Genomic DNA, 18,914 nt, shown 5'->3' with positions numbered 1-18,914 from the left:
AACCATTTGGTTATGGACAGTAACTTTCAAATGTCACCAGTATAGCACATGACAGGTCAATGCACGAGATCAGGGGTCAATAATAGTCGAGGAGGAGGAGAGGGCAAAATTTTTATTTTACTTTTATAGCCCTTGAACCCAATCTGAAAGACACAGAAGTAAGTCAACTGCTTACTGAGGCACAGAGCCATTTGGTTATGGACAGTAACTTTCAACTGTCACCAGTATAGCACATGACAGGTTAATGCACGAGATCAGGGATCAATAATAGTCGAGGAGGAGGAGAGGGCAAAATTTTTATTCTACTTTTATAAGTTCCCTCAGCTCTTATCACAGTGCTTTTCATTGCCTCCCCTTATATATATATATATATATATATATATATATATATATATATATATATATATATATATATATATATATATATATATATATATATATATATATTGTCAAATTTGTTACATCGAAATTTCTTATCTTGTTCCAAAACCCTGAATGATTTAAGTTATGCTTTCTCTCTCTCTCTCTCTCTCTCTCTCTCTCTCTCTCTCTCTCTCTCTCTCTCTCTCTCTCTCTTATCTTTAATAATAAATACTTTCATCATCATCAGAAAAGATGGATGGTAAACTAAAAAGAAAATAGGATTTACTTTTGTAGGTAGTACATGTTAACAAACCTTGTTACCCCCTTTTCTCCTGTGAACTGCCATTTTTCTTCTTGTTGGCTAGGCGCCCTCCTCCCTTCCCTCCCACACTTTTCTTCCCACTCCCTCCTCTAGCAGTCCAAACGGTTGGCTTCTTACCTCATTCCGTTTTTCTTCTTATTTTTAACGATTTTAATTATATATATATATATATATATATATATATATATATATATATATATATATATATATATATATATATATATATATATATATATATATATATATATATATGCGTATGTCTAGCTATAACTTGGCCTATTCTCCACTTTCCCCCTAATTATTCATTTCTTGTCGACCTCCCACTCGTGTTGTCTGTATGTTAAGCATTTAACATATGACACCCTTGTAAAACAAATAATAATGATAAATAAATAAGAAAAATATGAACGCAATTACATATTATGGTTCCTTTTTTTTCACGAGAAGTATTGAATATCACGACATTTTACTTTCTCTGTTCACCCCCCAAACTCTCTCTCTCTCTCTCTCTCTCTCTCTCTCTCTCTCTCTCTCTCTCTCTCTCCGACAATCGTAGACACAAGTGAGAAGGCTATGCACGCAGTAAATAATTTCATGCTTGTGAGAATTCGTATATTTTGTTGTTGTTGGGAATAACAGAAAGGGATATGCTTAGAAATGCCTGAATTAAATTATATAGTTGTTTCATTTACCCCTAATACTTATGGCCTAAGACCACTATACTCCAAGGTGTCACACTCAAGTTGGAAACGTATTAGTGTATTGAATAAAATGCTAGATTACAAAAGACTGGGGTGGGGCTAGGAGAGGAGATGGAAGGAAAAAGTGCGTGAAAAATGGAAACACTGGGGGAGGCAGAAAGCGTTCGGCAGACAGGGCAGCTGTCACACTTGTAAAGAAATACAAAATTAGCAAGCACACGTCCCCACACATACACATACAAATCAAACGTTGAGATTCAAAGTTCACAGCGGCAGTTTCTCTCCCTGGACCTGACTAAGCCTCCCAACGCCCCCCTGCCACATCTCCCCTCCCATTCCCTCTAGGCCTCCTCCCACCCCACACCTTGACCTGACGCTACTTCAAGACGCCCAGGGACCCGAGACCTCAGTCAGTATCCTCAGTGGAAGAGGGTTTACAATGGATTTGTGGCATCCCCCTCCTCCACCTCCCCTTCCAGCCCCACGCTGCTACTACTACTACTACTGCTGCTGCTGCTGCTATAATTTTACTACTACTACTACTACTACTACTACTACTACTACTACTACTACTACTACTACTACTACTACTACTACTACTGCTGCTGCTGCTGCTGCTACAATTTTACTACTACTACTACTATTATTAGTACTCCTACTGCTGCTACTAATATAAAAACTACTACTACTACTACTACTACTACTACTACTACTACTACTACTACTACGAAAACAAGAAACACATTATTATTATTATTATTATTATAAATAATAATAATAATAATAATAATAATAATAATAATAATAATAATAATAATAATAATAAGAAGAAGAAGAAGAAACAATATTTTAATTACGTGCTCAGATCAATCGTCTGTTAATATGTGGAAGAAATTGACATTCTAAGAGGACGCTATAGTTTGCCTTGAAGGAAGCTTTCTTACTTCTAATATATATATATATATATATATATATATATATATATATATATATATATATATATATATATATATATATATATGATGCCTGAAAAATCTCAGCTTGCTTTTATGTTAAAACGCTTGTAATTATAGTCATTAATAAATGTTTCTTACGACACACACACACACACACACACACACACACACACACACAACAAAGAAGGAAATACAGGTAAGTGAGTAACAAAACAGAGGGATGGGGGAATTATGAAAGGAAGAAGATGAAATAAAACGAGAAGACGGATAAAAGAAGGAATGATGCGAGACGAAAAGTGGTGAGAAGGGAGGAATATATGGGTACAGGGTACGGGTGAACCTGAGGATGTGACAGAGGTGTGGGGAGGGGATGGGGGAGTCTGGGCAGGAAGAGTAGGAAGGAGTGGATGGGGAGGCCTGCTAATCCCTGGGCGTTGAGGGTGGGAGGCAGTGAGGTGGTTCCCGAGGTCAGCACATGCCCCATCCCCCAACTCTCCCATCTTCCTGGCTCACAGCAATACTCCTTGGAAATCGTTGCTCATTACCTTCATGACTGCTCTTTAAAGTGTTCTCTATGAATTTGCACCCTTTCCACATTTTCTTCCTTTATAATGTAGCTTCTCTTAAGATGTAGCGTGTGTGTGTGTTTAAGGATGTAAATAATGTAGTTACTGAAGGGTGATTTGCATTAGGTATACATTCAAATAGCTCAGTAAGGACTTCAAGACCTGGGAACGCGATGTAGACAATGTAGATTATTTTATGTATAAATTCAAACAACTAAGCAAGGTAGTAAAGATCTAGAACACGCCGAGTAACACAGTACTTAGCTTACTTTACCTAAATACAACACATTAACTCATTATGAACACAGCCTTGTGTCTAACCACCTACTGCAGACACGTTGTTAATTTCCACCTGACGCACGGACCTGAGAATATTTCAGATAGGTATAGTTATCTTTACAAGGACTACTATTCATTGTCAACCTATAACAAGGCAACAAGGGTAAACTATCGAAGCGCGCTGGTCACTAATAAGTAGTTTAATCTTTCTGACTGTTGGATGCTATATAAAAACTTTCCACAGTTAATATATAAATGAACCTACAGTATTTCTACGAAGAAAAGGAAATTAGATAAATCACTGGGAATGTAAGTAACGAAAACGAGTAAATACATAACTTAATGAACGAGTCATATCTTTTCACAACAATTAAATTAAACGATATTAAATGATAAATGTAAATACGTGTAGTAATTTTCACATCAAATTAAATTAATGAGTGAACGAATAAACAAATAAATCAATAACAAACAAATAAATAGATAAATCCTGATCTGCCAATATGCACAAACAATAGTCAACAACTCAATAACCCCACATAAGAGTTGCTTTCTTCCTATATATAACACACACACACACACACACACACACACACACACACACACACACACACACACACACAGAAAACTATTATACACACTCCTATTCAAAACATCAATATAATTACCTCACTAAATACACAACTAAACCACCGTATTGCTACATTAACTGCTTATTACTTAACACACACACGTAAGTAGGTGGGGGGGGGGATTCTATCAAGCCGTATCCATCATATGAACTAGTCGGTTAAAACTCAACAGTGAGTCGTCCATTAATGGCCAAATGTTTGTATTGTCAGCAGAAACATTACCATAACAAGACGCACGTTCCTTTCATTCCCATTCTCGTTACCCACGGACACACCTTTCCGCATGCAATAGGTGGTAAGTTTCGATGAGCCAATAAGGAGAGGAATATTACAGAATAAAATAAAGAATAGGCCTATGATTCATGTTTCACTGTCACCCCTAACCTATAATGCCTAATCCTCGCAGGTAAAGTTTACTACAATTTCATCAGGAGGACTTTTACTTTCATCACGATTTATATTTAGTGTACCTCCCTTCCTTCCCAAGAAACACCGCCTGTCACTATAGCCTGAGAGAGAGAGAGAGAGAGAGAGAGAGAGAGAGAGAGAGAGAGAGAGAGAGAGAGAGAGAGAGAGAGAGAGAGAGAGAGAGAGAGAGAGAGAGAGAGAGAGAGAGAGAGAGAGAGAGGTGGGGGTGGTGGGGGAACCATAAATCTATACTGAAAACACACACACACACACACAAACACACACACCTTCGAATTGTAACTTTTAACACAAAGAAAATCTTGCAACAGGAGACGAGAAGAACACAACTACTATTACCACCACCACCACCACCAACAACAACAACAACAACAACAACAACACGCAAACGAACGAGTCATTAACGTTATCCCTAAAATGGCCTAATCCGTGGAGGGAGGTGCCGCCACTGCTGTCAGGAGCGTCCCGTGGTGAGCACATGGGCAGGAGAGTGAGGTGAGGTCAGGTCAGGTCACTACACTAGTGTGGCTTGGCGTATCCCTCAGGTGTTCACGCAGGTGGTCGACTCAACTATTTTTTTGTTATACCTTTGCTTCCCTGCCACTCTTTCTGTCCCCCCCCCACTCTCTCTCTCTCTCTCTCTCTCTCTCTCTCTCTCTCTCTCTCTCTCTCTCTCTCTCTCTCTCTCTGTCCTCGATTATTCATTTTTTTATATGCTAATTTGTCACTTGCTTTTTTTTTGTTATTACTGTATGTGATGGCACTCTCTCTCTCTCTCTCTCTCTCTCTCTCTCTCTGTTCCTTATAAATACATCCCCTCAACACACACACACAGCCGAAACGTAAAAGAAATGACCCTCAGCTGGCAATGAGGCGTGGGGTGGGCATGTCCCTGTGGGCGGGAGAGGCGAGGCAAGGCGAAGCGGAGTGAAGTGAGGTGAGGCGGGATGATAGTACCTACCACCACTCCTTTAAACGCCAGTATACACTACAAATAACACACACACACACACACACACACACACACACACAAGCGCGAGAACTATGAAAAAAAACGAAAAAAAAACGATAACAATAAGTAACAGGAAAAAAAGATAAAACAATAAGTAAAGTCTTCGCAAGGAAAATGGTGCTTAAGTAACTTATACTTAAGCACCATTTTCCTTACGAAGACTTTACTTTTTTTCATGTTACTTTTTGTTATCGTTTTTTTTTTCATGTTTAGGTCTGCACAGTTTGCAACTGACGCCTATTCATGTTCTGCAATCCTTGTAATTATTACAGCAAAGGATTAATGAGTCAGTTGAACTAAATAGTGGTAGTGCAGGTGTGGAAGACAAATTATGGAAGTATTAATAAATAGATGGAGATAGTAGTCATTATTCTCTTTCTTTTATTACATTTTTTTCTTGCAATTAGTAAATACCTCTAATACATAAACACGATAAATTACGTCTGCTTTCCGACGAACTTATTCTATCGTTCGGTGATGTAATTTTTTGTCCTTGTTATACATAATAAGGTATGAGAACCACACAACAGTTATTGCATCACAATTTTCTTATTATTTTAATTAGTACTGTACAGTACCATTCCTACACACGGCATTGTAATACGTAAAACTTTATTACTTTCCCGAGTAAGTTATTCCACCATTCGGTAATACGTTTATTTGTCCTTGTTATTTTAAGGTATACGAACCACGAAACAGTTACTGACACAAACAAATCTTTCACAAACATACCAGCAAAAATTACCATTTCCGCATTACCCAATGTATTTGATTTATCTTTTTACACTTAGTGTGAAACACCAACTTTGCCTGTTACAGATATATGGAGTGGCATCTGATCATCATTCACCGATTTATTCAAGTACTGTCTAATAACACTGCATCCTTCTGAAGAAGCGTGCTGATGAGCGTCCCCGATCTGCACGAATGCGTTATTTGACGTTTGAACTCAATAAAATGCCAGATAATTTGCCCTGTAATTCAGCGTCACTTCACAACGTTCTTTCGTTAATCTTTAATCTGTTTTCGCATTCCTGCCTACCATGTTTCATAACGAGAGAGAGAGAGAGAGAGAGAGAGAGAGAGAGAGAGAGAGAGAGAGAGAGAGAGAGAGAGAGAGAGAAAAAAAAAATTATATATATATATATATATATATATATATATATATATATATATATATATATATATATATATATATATATATATATATATATATATATATATATATATATTATATATATATATTATATATATATATATATATATATATATATATATATATATATATATATATATATATATATATATATATATATATATATATATATATATATATATAAGAAAGCGCTTGATAGTAACTACATCGATCTATGCTAAAGGGGAAATGTTATAATTCTCATAAAATAAGAACGGAAAAACTAAATTAATAATATAAGGAGAGAAACAGCATGTATTTTCGCTAAAATATTTGCCAATTTACATTTTGATGAACCAGACCATGCCATTGGACAACGTCGATGTTAGTAATCTAACCAATGGCCGATTCGTATTTCGGTCACGTGACCCACGACTCCCGCATTCCCTAGCGAGGTTAGGCAGCCGGAGTGATCCGAAGTGGTTCGCTGGCTGGAAGCGAGGGTCAGTAAGCAAGCTGCAGCCACACAGGAGGGACATACATCCCGAGGAGCACGATAAGGCAAGTTATTCGAGACCTTGTTTAAATGTACTCTGATGGTGTGAACTTTTGTGATATTGGAGTGAAATTAGAGAGGGTCTAATATGTTTTCGCTTTGACCTGATTTCTTACAGGTTTCGAGTGGAGCGTTAGTGGTCGGAAGCTTGTGCGTCTAGTCGAGTGACCTTTCTTTGGTGATCTAGCTGTATGAATCCTGTTTAGTCAGTCATAAAGCTAGATCAGCAAGGCAGGGTATCGCGACTGTTTACTTCGGCACTCGCACTACCACCGAAACACTCCCGGCTTCATGGCTTAAGCCGGGCTCGCCGTACTATTGCGAACCTCTGGGAACTAGAGCTGTGCATGTGTTTTTGTGGTGTCATATCACAGTTTTAGTTACTAGACGGTTGCAAGACGGACTTGATCGTGGACTAACCCTGTCAAGTACGTCGTGTGGAAGCTGCATATTCCAATCGCAGGTGTCTGCACCAGATACGAGTTTATCTTACGAGTGTGGTTGCCAGGTAGTGTGGACCCAGTGCATGGCTTTATCATGACTAGATCCAACACTCATCTGGTGGCTCACTCGCTATTCGTCATCAAGACTGCAGTGACTTTAATACTTCGACCACTCATCCTGCCAATCCTGCCCTCCACGTATTTGACGCCTCCACGTATATGACGCCTCAGTGGAGAGGACCCGGTGCTGTAGCGTCAGTGTCATCACCGGGTTCTTTTCGCGGGGACGTCTAGTGTAAAAGCAACTGATTCACACTGGCTGCGAGGCTGTTGTTTACGGTGCCTAGTGCGATTCTATGTAACGTTATTACTATCCCAATAAAATTTAACAAGACTTTTTTCCATGCTTATCCCACTGTAATGTGTTTTAAATGTTTATCCCACTGACGGTTACTTACTACTACTAAGCATAATCAGTGAGTTAACTGTCCTTCTTAACTCTAATCACCTTGTCTGTTAAAAGAAATTTTTGGGGCGCGAGTCCTTGGTATTCTTTATTTTTTCTCTTATTTTTTTGTTGCCCCCTTATCCAGGTCCAGAACAGTTTTCCTCTTTTAAGTATATTTTAAGTGTACAAATGAACAAATGACAAGATAAAAATCCCATATTACTTAAAAACCCCATGCAGTAATCATTCTAAAACTTTCTCGTGCAACAGAAGTGCTGGTATACACGGTCTCTGCACTTTTCCCCTTTCACTTAATTGCTGAATGGTATTCCTAATGGTGTGATAAACGCACCTTAGGCTGAATGGTATTCCTGATGGTGTGATAAACCACCTTAATTATATAAAGACAACGGTCTCAGCTCTCTCCCTTTTTCACCTACTTGCTGAACGGTTTCTTTCCATTTTTCACTTAGTGAATGGTATTATTCTTAATGGTGTGATAAACTGCACCTTAATTATATCAAGAGATAATCTAGCAGTAGAGAAAACTTTGTCTATAGGCAGTGAGTGGCAAGACTACACACTAGTACATTGTCCTCAAATTGGATATCAATGTCACTATTGATACCCACCACTGGAATATCAATGACTACATGCACTGAACAAGATTTACTATATATACAATGGTAGGTAGTATACAATGGTAGGTAGTCATCATAAAAGAAGCAAATAGATATTGACTACTATTGTTAATGGATTTTTTCCAAACTAAAAAAAGTAATTCAGACTTTTGCAGCAGACGTTGAGGAATAAACCTCACCTGATTTCCAAGGCATTTACAGAAGTCTTCCTTCATCCCTGACACTGGCACCCTGTCATGGGGACGCTTTGGGCCAGACAAAGATGGCACCACATCTCCCAGGTCCAATGTCACTACCTGTGGGGCAACAGAGGAAATGTTTCAATAGTTTTAAATTTGATGTGTGATGGCTTCATTTTAAGCATGCAATTAAGTACTGGAGAGAATAAATAAATAAATCATATTTGAACATCATTTAAATAATTAAAATAAGGATGTTTTACAAACTTACCTCACTGTAAATAGGGTCTTGTGAGGCATCACTGAAGTTACGGAACATATTGACAGCTTTCAGATAGGCCTCTATTTCTGCTATCCTCTTTTCATCACGACCTGAAAATAATAATAACATGTATATACTTTATGAAACAAATAACAGAAATATTGACAAATACATTACATGTCTCAACCTGTGATTGTTTGGGATTTCACTCACTACTTTGCCGCAGGTACTTGATTGTGGTGGCATCAACAGGGAAGAACCCAACAGTGGCACCATATTCTGGGCACATGTTAGAGATGGTGGCACGGTCAGCCAGGGAAAGCTGCTCCACTCCAGGACCAAAGAACTCCACAAACTTCCCAACCACACCTACTTGACGCAAGTGCTGAAAGATGGTATAGTGCAACTGATCTATGTGCTGAAACTACTTGCCTGATTTCATGAGTAAAAGATGTCATATGTAAAGATTTATGTAATCTTCTTTATACAAGCAAACTAATTACATACCTTGGTAATTGTGAGGACAAGATCTGTTGAGGTGGAGAGTGGTGAAAGGGTGCCAGTGATGCAATACCCAACCACCTTGGGTAGGACCATGGACACAGCCTGTCCTAACATCACAGCCTCAGCCTCAATACCTGGTGATTGCAATGCATTCAAGTAAAGCAACAAAAGAGGACCACAAAATGTTGTCTACCATATGCTTAGGTGTGCTTCAAAATTAAAACTGAATGTTATACACTAAGTGTGAACAAATAGTGACCATATTCTGAAACACTTTTAGCCACTCCTCAATTACTTTCAAAAGGCTCTAGTAAGACTCCAGTTGAAGTTACACAGGGTGTTTTTATGGTTCTGGTAACAAATAAAATTTTTACATTATTAAAACACTTTTGGTGAACTACTTATCTTTGTAACATTTGAAAATTGTCACAGTGTGAGAGTAAAGCATTTCTGAATATGGGCCCAAGACATGCAGAAAAGACCCACCTCCAACTCCCCATCCGATGACCCCGAGGCCATTGATCATGGTGGTGTGGGAATCAGTACCCACCAGGGAGTCAGGGAACAGAAGGCTTTCATTCTTAAATACGACTCTGGCCAAGTACTCCAAGTTCACCTGTAAGAACAGACACGAATACTCATTCCTTTACATCAAAAGCCAAGCATAGTCTTATCCTTCACACATAAAAGACAGCCAATATTTTTTGAAGTATATACTTGAATGCTCCACAAATACTTCACCTGGCATAAGTCCCAATCAAAATCAAGATGGGTAATCATCCTCTGCATGGATGATTTCAGAGCAACTAATAATATGCAAATAAAGCAGTCTAGCAACAACACAGCTTCAATGTATCTTGTAGAGCCACACCACCATACCATAATTACCTCCTCATTTATGTAGCAATACAGACATGCTCATATACCCTGGTGACTCTAAAGAAAATAATATAATTCCCCCTTACCTGGTGCACAATTCCTGATCCTGGAGGAACAATCAGCATGTTCTTAAGGGCCTGAGCTCCCCACTTGAGAAAAATGAACCGCTCATAATTGCGCTCAAACTCAAGCTCCTGATTTTTCTGTAGGGCACTGGACCTGCAAGCAAACATCAGAAAGTAAAACTGCAACTTGCTTTGGAAATCACTGCTACATCCATTACTATTAAGTGCATTGTTACAGAAAACCTCCCAGTATTTACTAGCAACTAAGATTGAAACACTTTTGGGTATGCTCTAGTCACACAAAGCCAGTGCTACTATGACTATATGAAGACTGATATAAAGTATGTCATCAAAGTACACACACACACACACACACACACAAAAAAAAAAAAAAAAAAACAATGTAAAAGACATCCATAAGATTTACTTCTATAAAACAAAATTTACAGAAGCTCATGTGTTTTCTTCTACTTGCTGCATGATTCAAATGCAAGGTGAGAGTTATGTGTATGTAAAATGTACGGAATGTCGAGTTTGACAGAGGCCTATGGAGTGACGGAGGTGGTGAAGCACATAAGTAAGAGAGATGTGGGACCAATATGAAGCTGTATGTACAAGGCAAGGTTTGGTGACAGGAGATTCTTAATTCTGCCTTGCTGTTCACTTGAGAGCTCAAAGAAATATGCATCACAGGATACAAAGCAATGTATGGATTAATATACTTTTCTCTTATTGCCAATATTTCATCTCTGAAGTATCTAATTTTTTTTGTTTAAAGATTTTATGTGATTTTTTTTTTAAGTATGATAGATTAGTCAATTTCATAATGTCTGAATCTCTTTGCTTACATTCATCAAATTTAATCAACACAAAATGTGAGGCATTAGTAATCATTGACAGTTTCCATGATAAAGGTAACTAAAGTGAGAGTTGAATTACAGAATATAAAGTACTAAGTAAAGTAAAAAGGAATCCACAGGGAAAGTAAATGATAATGATGATAAGGATTTTCATGTGTGATGTCATGAAGTACCTACATTTCCTTCAAACAGTAAGCATTGATGAAGAACCTCTGTTAAATTGAATATGGGCACCACATAACTCACTGAGGACAGAAGGTGAAATTCTAGATACTGTAGATTTAATCATCATCTATATATATATATATATATATATATATATATATATATATATATATATATATATATATATATATATATATATATATATATATATATATATATATATATATAAAATAAAATAGGTAAATAAATAAATAATAAAAAAAAAAACTTTCATATCAACAATTATCACTACTTCAGTAACACAATATACATCTATAAAGAGTATGGTTGCATTTCTTTTTCACATTATAGAGCTCTTAATCCTCTAACTTGTGAACAAAAAGTATACTTGTTGTAACACTACTTATCCATATTTTGTATATACAACAAGCATAAAAATCAAACATAAATTAACTTCAGAAAGGTAACTGTGTGAATATAGGTGTGTGTGTGTGTGTGTGTGTGTGTGTGTGTGTGTGTGTGTGTGTGTGTGTGTGTGTGTGTGTGTGTGTGTGTGTGTGTGTGTGTGTGTGTGTGTGTGCGTTATACATTCCTCAGTGCATCCATGAAGCACATAGCAAGCATGGCTGGTTTGAAAAGCACTAGGATTTTTATGCCCCATTATTATTTGCTCACACATGAGGAATTGTAACATTTGACTGACAAACTGCAAGCTAGCAAGAACCAAGCATGATCAAAAGAACAGCAAATATAAATGACCCTTGCATATATACAGCTTATATAATAAAAGTACTAAATAAGAAAACTACATATAGCAATATCACCTATGATAAAGAGAAAAAGGTGCAATGAGCCCAATATGGAGGATGACTGACAAAAATCTTATAAAAGCATCTTGGCATTCTGAAGCTCCTGCTGAATAACTCTTAAGGGAGTTGACTTCATAAATTATTTCCTAAAGCAATACAAAGAAAGTAACCTTTATAACTAAAGTTATCTACAGACACTTTCAAATCAAATATGTCATTAACTATATTAACTATAAACAATCGCCACATGACAAATGTAACCAACATCTGCTGGAATTACATGCTGCTCTTGGATGGCAAGTTATCAAATGCAGATCTGAATATATCTGATAGAATCATAATACCCAGAATGAAGCTGATTAAAAAAAATGTCAATGTTGTACAATTTAACTCTGGAACAGCAACTTCCCAGGTAACCAGCACCCATGCATGCTATCAAGTGATTTCAAGCAGCGACCAGATTCACACACATACCCTCCGCCCAACAAATGCATCTTGCTATCCTACCCTAAGGGTAGTAGCTCTTTATCAAGTGTGCACATACAGAAGCTTACATATCCTTTGCTGATAGTCTTCTGCATACCAGCAATACTAATAATGGGAGAATGTCTACTGTCTGCCACATCAAATAAGTACAGCCCTTATAAGAAATATCTAGTCAACAGCACCAGATGAGCTTGAATTTTTTATAAAGTAAAATTTAAGCAATTACAAGCTGTCATGTGGGGAGCAAGGAATACCACAAGAGCCAATCTAAGCAGTTTAAATCTAGAAAATATTCATCATTGACTTTCAGAGATAATGAGTTTGTTTTCATCCTACATAAATGATATCTCAAAAGGATGATGTTCAGTCAATCAACAAATTCTCCAGCAAGCCAAAACTACTTTGGGTGCCTGTTAACTAGGAAGCTACGGTAATAATAAACCTCCAAAAATATCATACTAACATTCTTGTCAATAAGTTTCTCCTCACTATCTAACCCTAAATAATATATAAAAGTGTACATATTCAAAGAGGCTCTGCTCACAGCACAAGTACTGTACACCATACCACACGCAGCACAACACTGTACAAGGATAACAGATGCTAACCATTCAGACTGGCGCTCATGAAAAGGACACACTTCATCCTGAATGGGGATCCCAGGCACATCAAGAGGCGAAGGCAGGGATGATACTGACAGTCTTAAGGATGGAGTCACTGAAGTGTCACTCTTGATACTAGAGGTTTCTGAAACACTGGTGACAGACTCAGCAGCCACTTGTGTTCTTAATGGTCTTAATCTTGCACTTGATGTCCCACATGGTCTAAAGCTTATATCCTCAACATCTACGCTACAATGACTCTCAGAGTCTGACTGGAGGCTCTGGTCTGGAGTAGGAGCTCGACTGTCTGGTAGACTACTCTGTCTGTATGGAGGACCAAGGTAATAGTTGGCTGGGTACTGTGCCCCTGATACACTGGCATACTGAAGGGAGGGGTACACTGGTGGTTGGTAGCCATGGACCACTGGTGTATAAGTACCAGTCTGTTGTTGGTAGGTTACTGCTGATTCCCCAATAGATATGTGTGACACCATAGTGGAGAGCTGATGGGTACTTGTGGAGGGGATTGGCTGGTAATGCCAAGGTTGCTGCACACCAACCATGACAGTCCCTGGCACAGCCACTGCAGGTGGACACACAAATACTGGCTGTGGAAAGCCACTTGGTATGGAAGAATATACAGCAGGACTGGAAGGCTGTGACTGTAATAATGGGGAAGTGGGGCGTGATCTGGACCCTTGAGAGCCATGCCTGTGTGGTTGTCTCCCACGCGTATATGACCGACTACTGGGGCGGCGCCCAGCCATGGAGGCTGACAAGCAGCCTGGTTGGCCATAGCTCACACAACGGCCACAGGACTGACCAGACAAAGAGCCCCCACCACCAGGGTCGTCCCCTCCACGTCTGCAGGGGGAGAGACACTGTCAAAGGTGCGGCTTCAGTCTTACAGTATACACACATACATATCTAAACATACACCTACACACTCAGTCTTTCATACATACAGTCAGTCATTGATACACATTAAGAAGTCTTCATGGCCTTCAATCAACACCTTAATCAATATAGAAGAAAAGTATATTTTGGGAGCTTTGTAAGATATTTTGAGCATTATTTGCCTTGCTTCACCTGTCAAAATTATGTCATAGAATACTGAATTACACACATCCCTCTTCAACACAAAAAGGCTCAATAAACTTGTCACATTCATCATCCATATGGATAATAATTAAAACCCTTAAAAAGACTTAACACATGGAATTCATGTCATTATTTGATTTGTGGAGCAATTCCAGACTTGTTTGTACATTACTGTAGCAATTATATGTAAGGAGATTGACTAAACTTTGGAATATGAAAATCCATGCATCCTAAAGGAAAACATTTCCATAACTGCAACTCTGTGATCTGAATACAGATGTAATGTTTTAATATTTATCAGTTGATAAAAGCCTGAAAAGTAATAAGGATCTGACTAATGACTCTAGATTCAGTATAATGTTTTGAAACCTAGGTACTCTATTGAATATTAACATTATGATATCAATGCTAACACAGTTAAATGCTGAATCAAGAACTTACACTGGACTGCAAACAGAACAGATATAAATGTGATGCTACTCAGAAAGTTCAACAAGTGGGGAGGTGAGATGCAGTCTTGTCACATAACTGAGCATTACTTTGAGCATAAATTAAATTATGAAACCAAGTAGAATACGGATTTAGCCATAAAGAGAGAACAGATGAGAACACAGAGTGAGATGGGCTAAATATTTCAAAGAGGAAGGTTACGTGCCAATAGAAGGAACCACAATGTGTTCTGAGGAAGAATCTACCTATAACTGCATGGCATGGCGAGCTCCTATTAGGTAACAAAGGCTCATCCTTATAAATACAAAACCTGTGGTCCAAAACAAAGATGGCAATAAATGAATAGTTTACCAATGAGGTATCACATCATAAAAGGTTCCATTCCTGTCATAATAGGTACGATATAATTTTTTGCCATGTCCCAAGGTCTTCCTAAATACGTGATGATATACATGACAGTATACAGAGAGGTGTCCTCAAGATGCATGAACTCATGTTTCTATACATACATGTTCCTTGTCAGTTTAGCATTTTTCAAGGTGAGGTATTGACCATTTTTTGGTCTTTTATAACAAGGACACACACACACACACACACACACACACACACACACACACACACACACACACACACACACACACACACACTGCTCCTGTTCGGCAGTAAGGTCACAATTCTTGTGCCTACACTCTGTGCCTTTCATCTCTTACCAATCTACTCGGTGAACCAGGACTATACAGTGAATGGAGAGTAATCCAAATTGTTTCGATTTGGCTGGAGTTTGGCTAAGTTTGTTGAAAGGAACTTGCATGAAGTACAAAAATACCATAATTCACAATAATGTTGGAGTTATTTACTTTATGATCTTCTTGTATGAAGGAATAATCTTCTAATTTATCCCTCTTAATTTGAAGTAAATGGTGTTACTTTATGGTTACCAATTCATGCATTTAGTAGTATAACGATATGCATGGCCATGCAGAATTGGATACACAAGATGGGGCAATAATATGGAGAGAGAGAGAGAGAGAGAGAGAGAGAGAGAGAGAGAGAGAGAGAGAGAGAGAGAGAGAGAGAGAGAGAGAGAGAGAGAGAGAGAGAGAGAGAGAGAGAGAGAGAGAGAGAGAGAGAGAGAGAGAGAGAGAGAGAGAGAGAGAGAGAGAGAGAGAGAGGTCTGGCCATGTTAGTGGGAGAAGAAAAAAAAAAAAAAAAAAAAAAAAAAAAAAAAAAACTTGCTTACATTCTATATGCATGTCTCACTTGCATATGCATATGTCAGAGTATTTATGCTACCTTGATTTTTTTTTTTGTCCTTTCTCTTATCATGCCAGTGTCTTCTCACTCTATGCAGGCAAACACACCTGTGTTTGCTGTGTGCTGGACCTCATGTGCATCACCAAGACCAGAGAAAGATTATGAACCTCAATTACCAATCACATATTTTTGCTAAGACTTGAAAAAAATAAATAAACAAAATAAAAAGAAAAAGCAGATTCACAAATAAACAAATCAGTTAATGTTATGGCCAGCCATATCAGCATAAATCTGCTTCATAATAAGAATAAACACACTGGCATTCAAACTTAATGTACTGCCACAGCATCACACCAAATGCAGCAGAAACACTCAACTACACTGGTTTTAAAATTTTATCAAATAATTCTCTTCAAGCATCCTAGTTTATGTAGTATAAGACAACAGACAGACAGTCACATCAGGTTGTCACTCTATTCTTGGCATCATACTGAACACATCATGCAGCAATAGCACTTGCAGGCATCAAACAATTATCTGCCCCTCATTTTACATGCAACAAAAATTCAGTTCTTTGTTTTTCAAGATCTTGCAATACTGAATCTTAATTCATGATAAAAACATAATTCAACATATGATCTGCTGATATGGAGCAGAGTTCAACAACATTACTTGATACAAAACACCTCCACAGAGGATGAATTTGTGCATGTATATTGGCTCATCATGAGCAACTCATTATGATCTCTAATAACCATACTCAGCAAGATCACTCCCATAGTGTTCAGACTCTACTTCTGACAAGCTGAAAAGCTAAAAATCCTCTATTTGATTTGACCAATTTTCAACAATTATGAAAATGACGTTTTTTTTTTACTTTCCATTATTTTATCTGAACAGCATGCAAACAAATGTTATTTTAATGCAAAATGCATTAATAGTTACAACATGAAAAGTAGCCACTGCATTACTTCCTGGTTAATCTTAGTCATGAACTTGCAACAATATATCCATGACAACTTTCATTAATAGAAGTATTAAATTTACAGCAACTGGTATAACAGTTTTACGGTGCCTCATCAGCTGACTTGTGATTTATTTCAATATGTGGTTGATTATATTTAGGTCAGGCAAGTGGGTTTTATTTAGTGTGTTTGGAAATGAGTCTCATGTAATGGACAATCCGTTTACCTGTGAGTTTATAAAGCTTTTGGTGCTGTAGATGAGTGAGCTGTTGCTCAGGTTAGAAGGATTAAACGCTTGTTCAGAAGAATTAAAAGCTTGTTCAGATTATCAAATTTTTTAAGGAGGAGGAAAAGGGATACCCAAAAAGCATAACTACAAGTTTGTGGTTAATTAAACAAATAGCATTAATAATAACTAGAAAGCCAATTATAAAGTAGTTAAATACCCAAGCAAAAAGTAATTCCCCAAACAATGTGTAACATCACAGGAAGACTACCAAACAATTGTACTGGATAGTGAAAAAAATGAGGAATAGGAAAAACCATGGCAAAAGTTAATCAATTATCTGACAATTAAATTTCGCTGAACAACACTTTAAGTAGGAGTATGTATCTTCATATAACTTTCACTACTTTATTAAAACATGAGCTCATATATCATAAATTTAATTAATTTTAAAAGAATGAATTACAATGAAATGAAATATGAATGTGATACTAACGTCCTGGAGAACTCCACTTGCACTGAGTGGTCAATGACAAGGTCAGCTGGGCAGATGGGGTTGATCTTTTTGGGGTCCCCTTCAAGGTCCTTCACAGCATCCCTCATTGCTGCAAAGTCCACAACAGCTGGCACACCCGTGAAGTCCTGTCAGCATCAACTACTATGAAGGCATGGTTCACTTTTTATGAATGTGATAAAAAAGTCTTGTCCTTCTCTAGAATTATTAATTTATCTATTTCTTTCTCAATACCTTATCCATTTACCATCTTTGACTGAAACCATTTTTATTTTCTTTCTATTGGGCCACATTTAACAATCCACATGAGGGCTGGATTGTTGGCCTCCCATTCCTGGAGCACAGATAATCATATAAAAGCAAGGTGGTTAATTTCCTACTCTTACCAGGCACAATTACTCATTAATAATAAAATAATAACAATAAAATAAAATAAAATAAAATAAAAAACATTTCAAGATTTCCACAATGTATCTCAAATATTAAAACATGTGACAAAAATAATCTTTCTCAACACAGCTGACTTTAACACACAAATGGATGATGACAAAGACCAACCTGCAGGATGACCCGAGCTGGACGGAAGGCCACCTCCACTCCCTCTGCATCATTTTGCTTCTGTTCCCAGTCTAGAATGTTGTGCACATCTTCTTCTTTCACCTGCAACATGACCACCACAGTTAGCAGTAAAGGGACTGAATGTGTGTGTGTGTGTAGAAAATACATGCTTGCATGATAAATTTAAACTGTATAGCAATTAATTACCACCAAAAGAAAATATTTGAAATAAAAGGAAGAGCACTTCAAAATTTATCATGAGATGCATGCATACATGAACCACAACAACAAATACATGTTTACACTAGATTTCAGAGAGAGAGAGAGAGAGAGAGAGAGAGAGAGAGAGAGAGAGAGAGAGAGAGAGAGAGAGAGAGAGAGAGAGAGAGAGAGAGAGAGAGAGAGAGAGAGAGAGAGAGAGAGAGAGAGAGAGAGACCAAAAAAAAAAAAGAAAAGGATGGACGAAATTAAAAAATAAAATGGCTAACCATATTTTCATACAACAGTACAAAATGAAAAAGTAAAATAGCTACAGATATTTTAATGATGCTATGC

At 37.5% G+C, this 18,914-nt stretch overlaps 1 protein-coding gene across 2 annotated transcripts in view; it reads right to left on the bottom strand.

The window, feature by feature from the left end:
- The window catches only part of LOC135104428 (cytoplasmic aconitate hydratase-like), a 30,593-nt gene that overhangs the window by 6,821 nt on the left and 4,858 nt on the right, over nucleotides 1-18,914 (bottom strand). Inside the window, exons 4-12 of one of the 2 annotated variants that reach the window (XM_064011842.1) lie at nucleotides 18,360-18,461; nucleotides 17,784-17,929; nucleotides 13,298-14,155; nucleotides 10,391-10,523; nucleotides 9,912-10,041; nucleotides 9,429-9,559; nucleotides 9,135-9,306; nucleotides 8,931-9,031; nucleotides 8,660-8,776 (exon numbers count right to left, since the gene is read on the bottom strand). In XM_064011842.1, the coding sequence (XP_063867912.1) occupies nucleotides 8,660-8,776; nucleotides 8,931-9,031; nucleotides 9,135-9,306; nucleotides 9,429-9,559; nucleotides 9,912-10,041; nucleotides 10,391-10,523; nucleotides 13,298-14,155; nucleotides 17,784-17,929; nucleotides 18,360-18,461 (1,890 nt within the window). The remainder of the gene's footprint in view (nucleotides 1-8,659; nucleotides 8,777-8,930; nucleotides 9,032-9,134; nucleotides 9,307-9,428; nucleotides 9,560-9,911; nucleotides 10,042-10,390; nucleotides 10,524-13,297; nucleotides 14,156-17,783; nucleotides 17,930-18,359; nucleotides 18,462-18,914) is intronic. The other variant, XM_064011843.1, reaches the window with a different exon arrangement.

Source organism: Scylla paramamosain, chromosome 10 (genome assembly GCF_035594125.1).
Source record: "Scylla paramamosain isolate STU-SP2022 chromosome 10, ASM3559412v1, whole genome shotgun sequence".
NCBI lineage: Eukaryota > Metazoa > Arthropoda > Malacostraca > Decapoda > Portunidae > Scylla > Scylla paramamosain.
The sequence above is the reverse complement of the archived record's forward strand: the minus strand, read 5'-3'. Positions and strand labels throughout refer to the sequence as shown.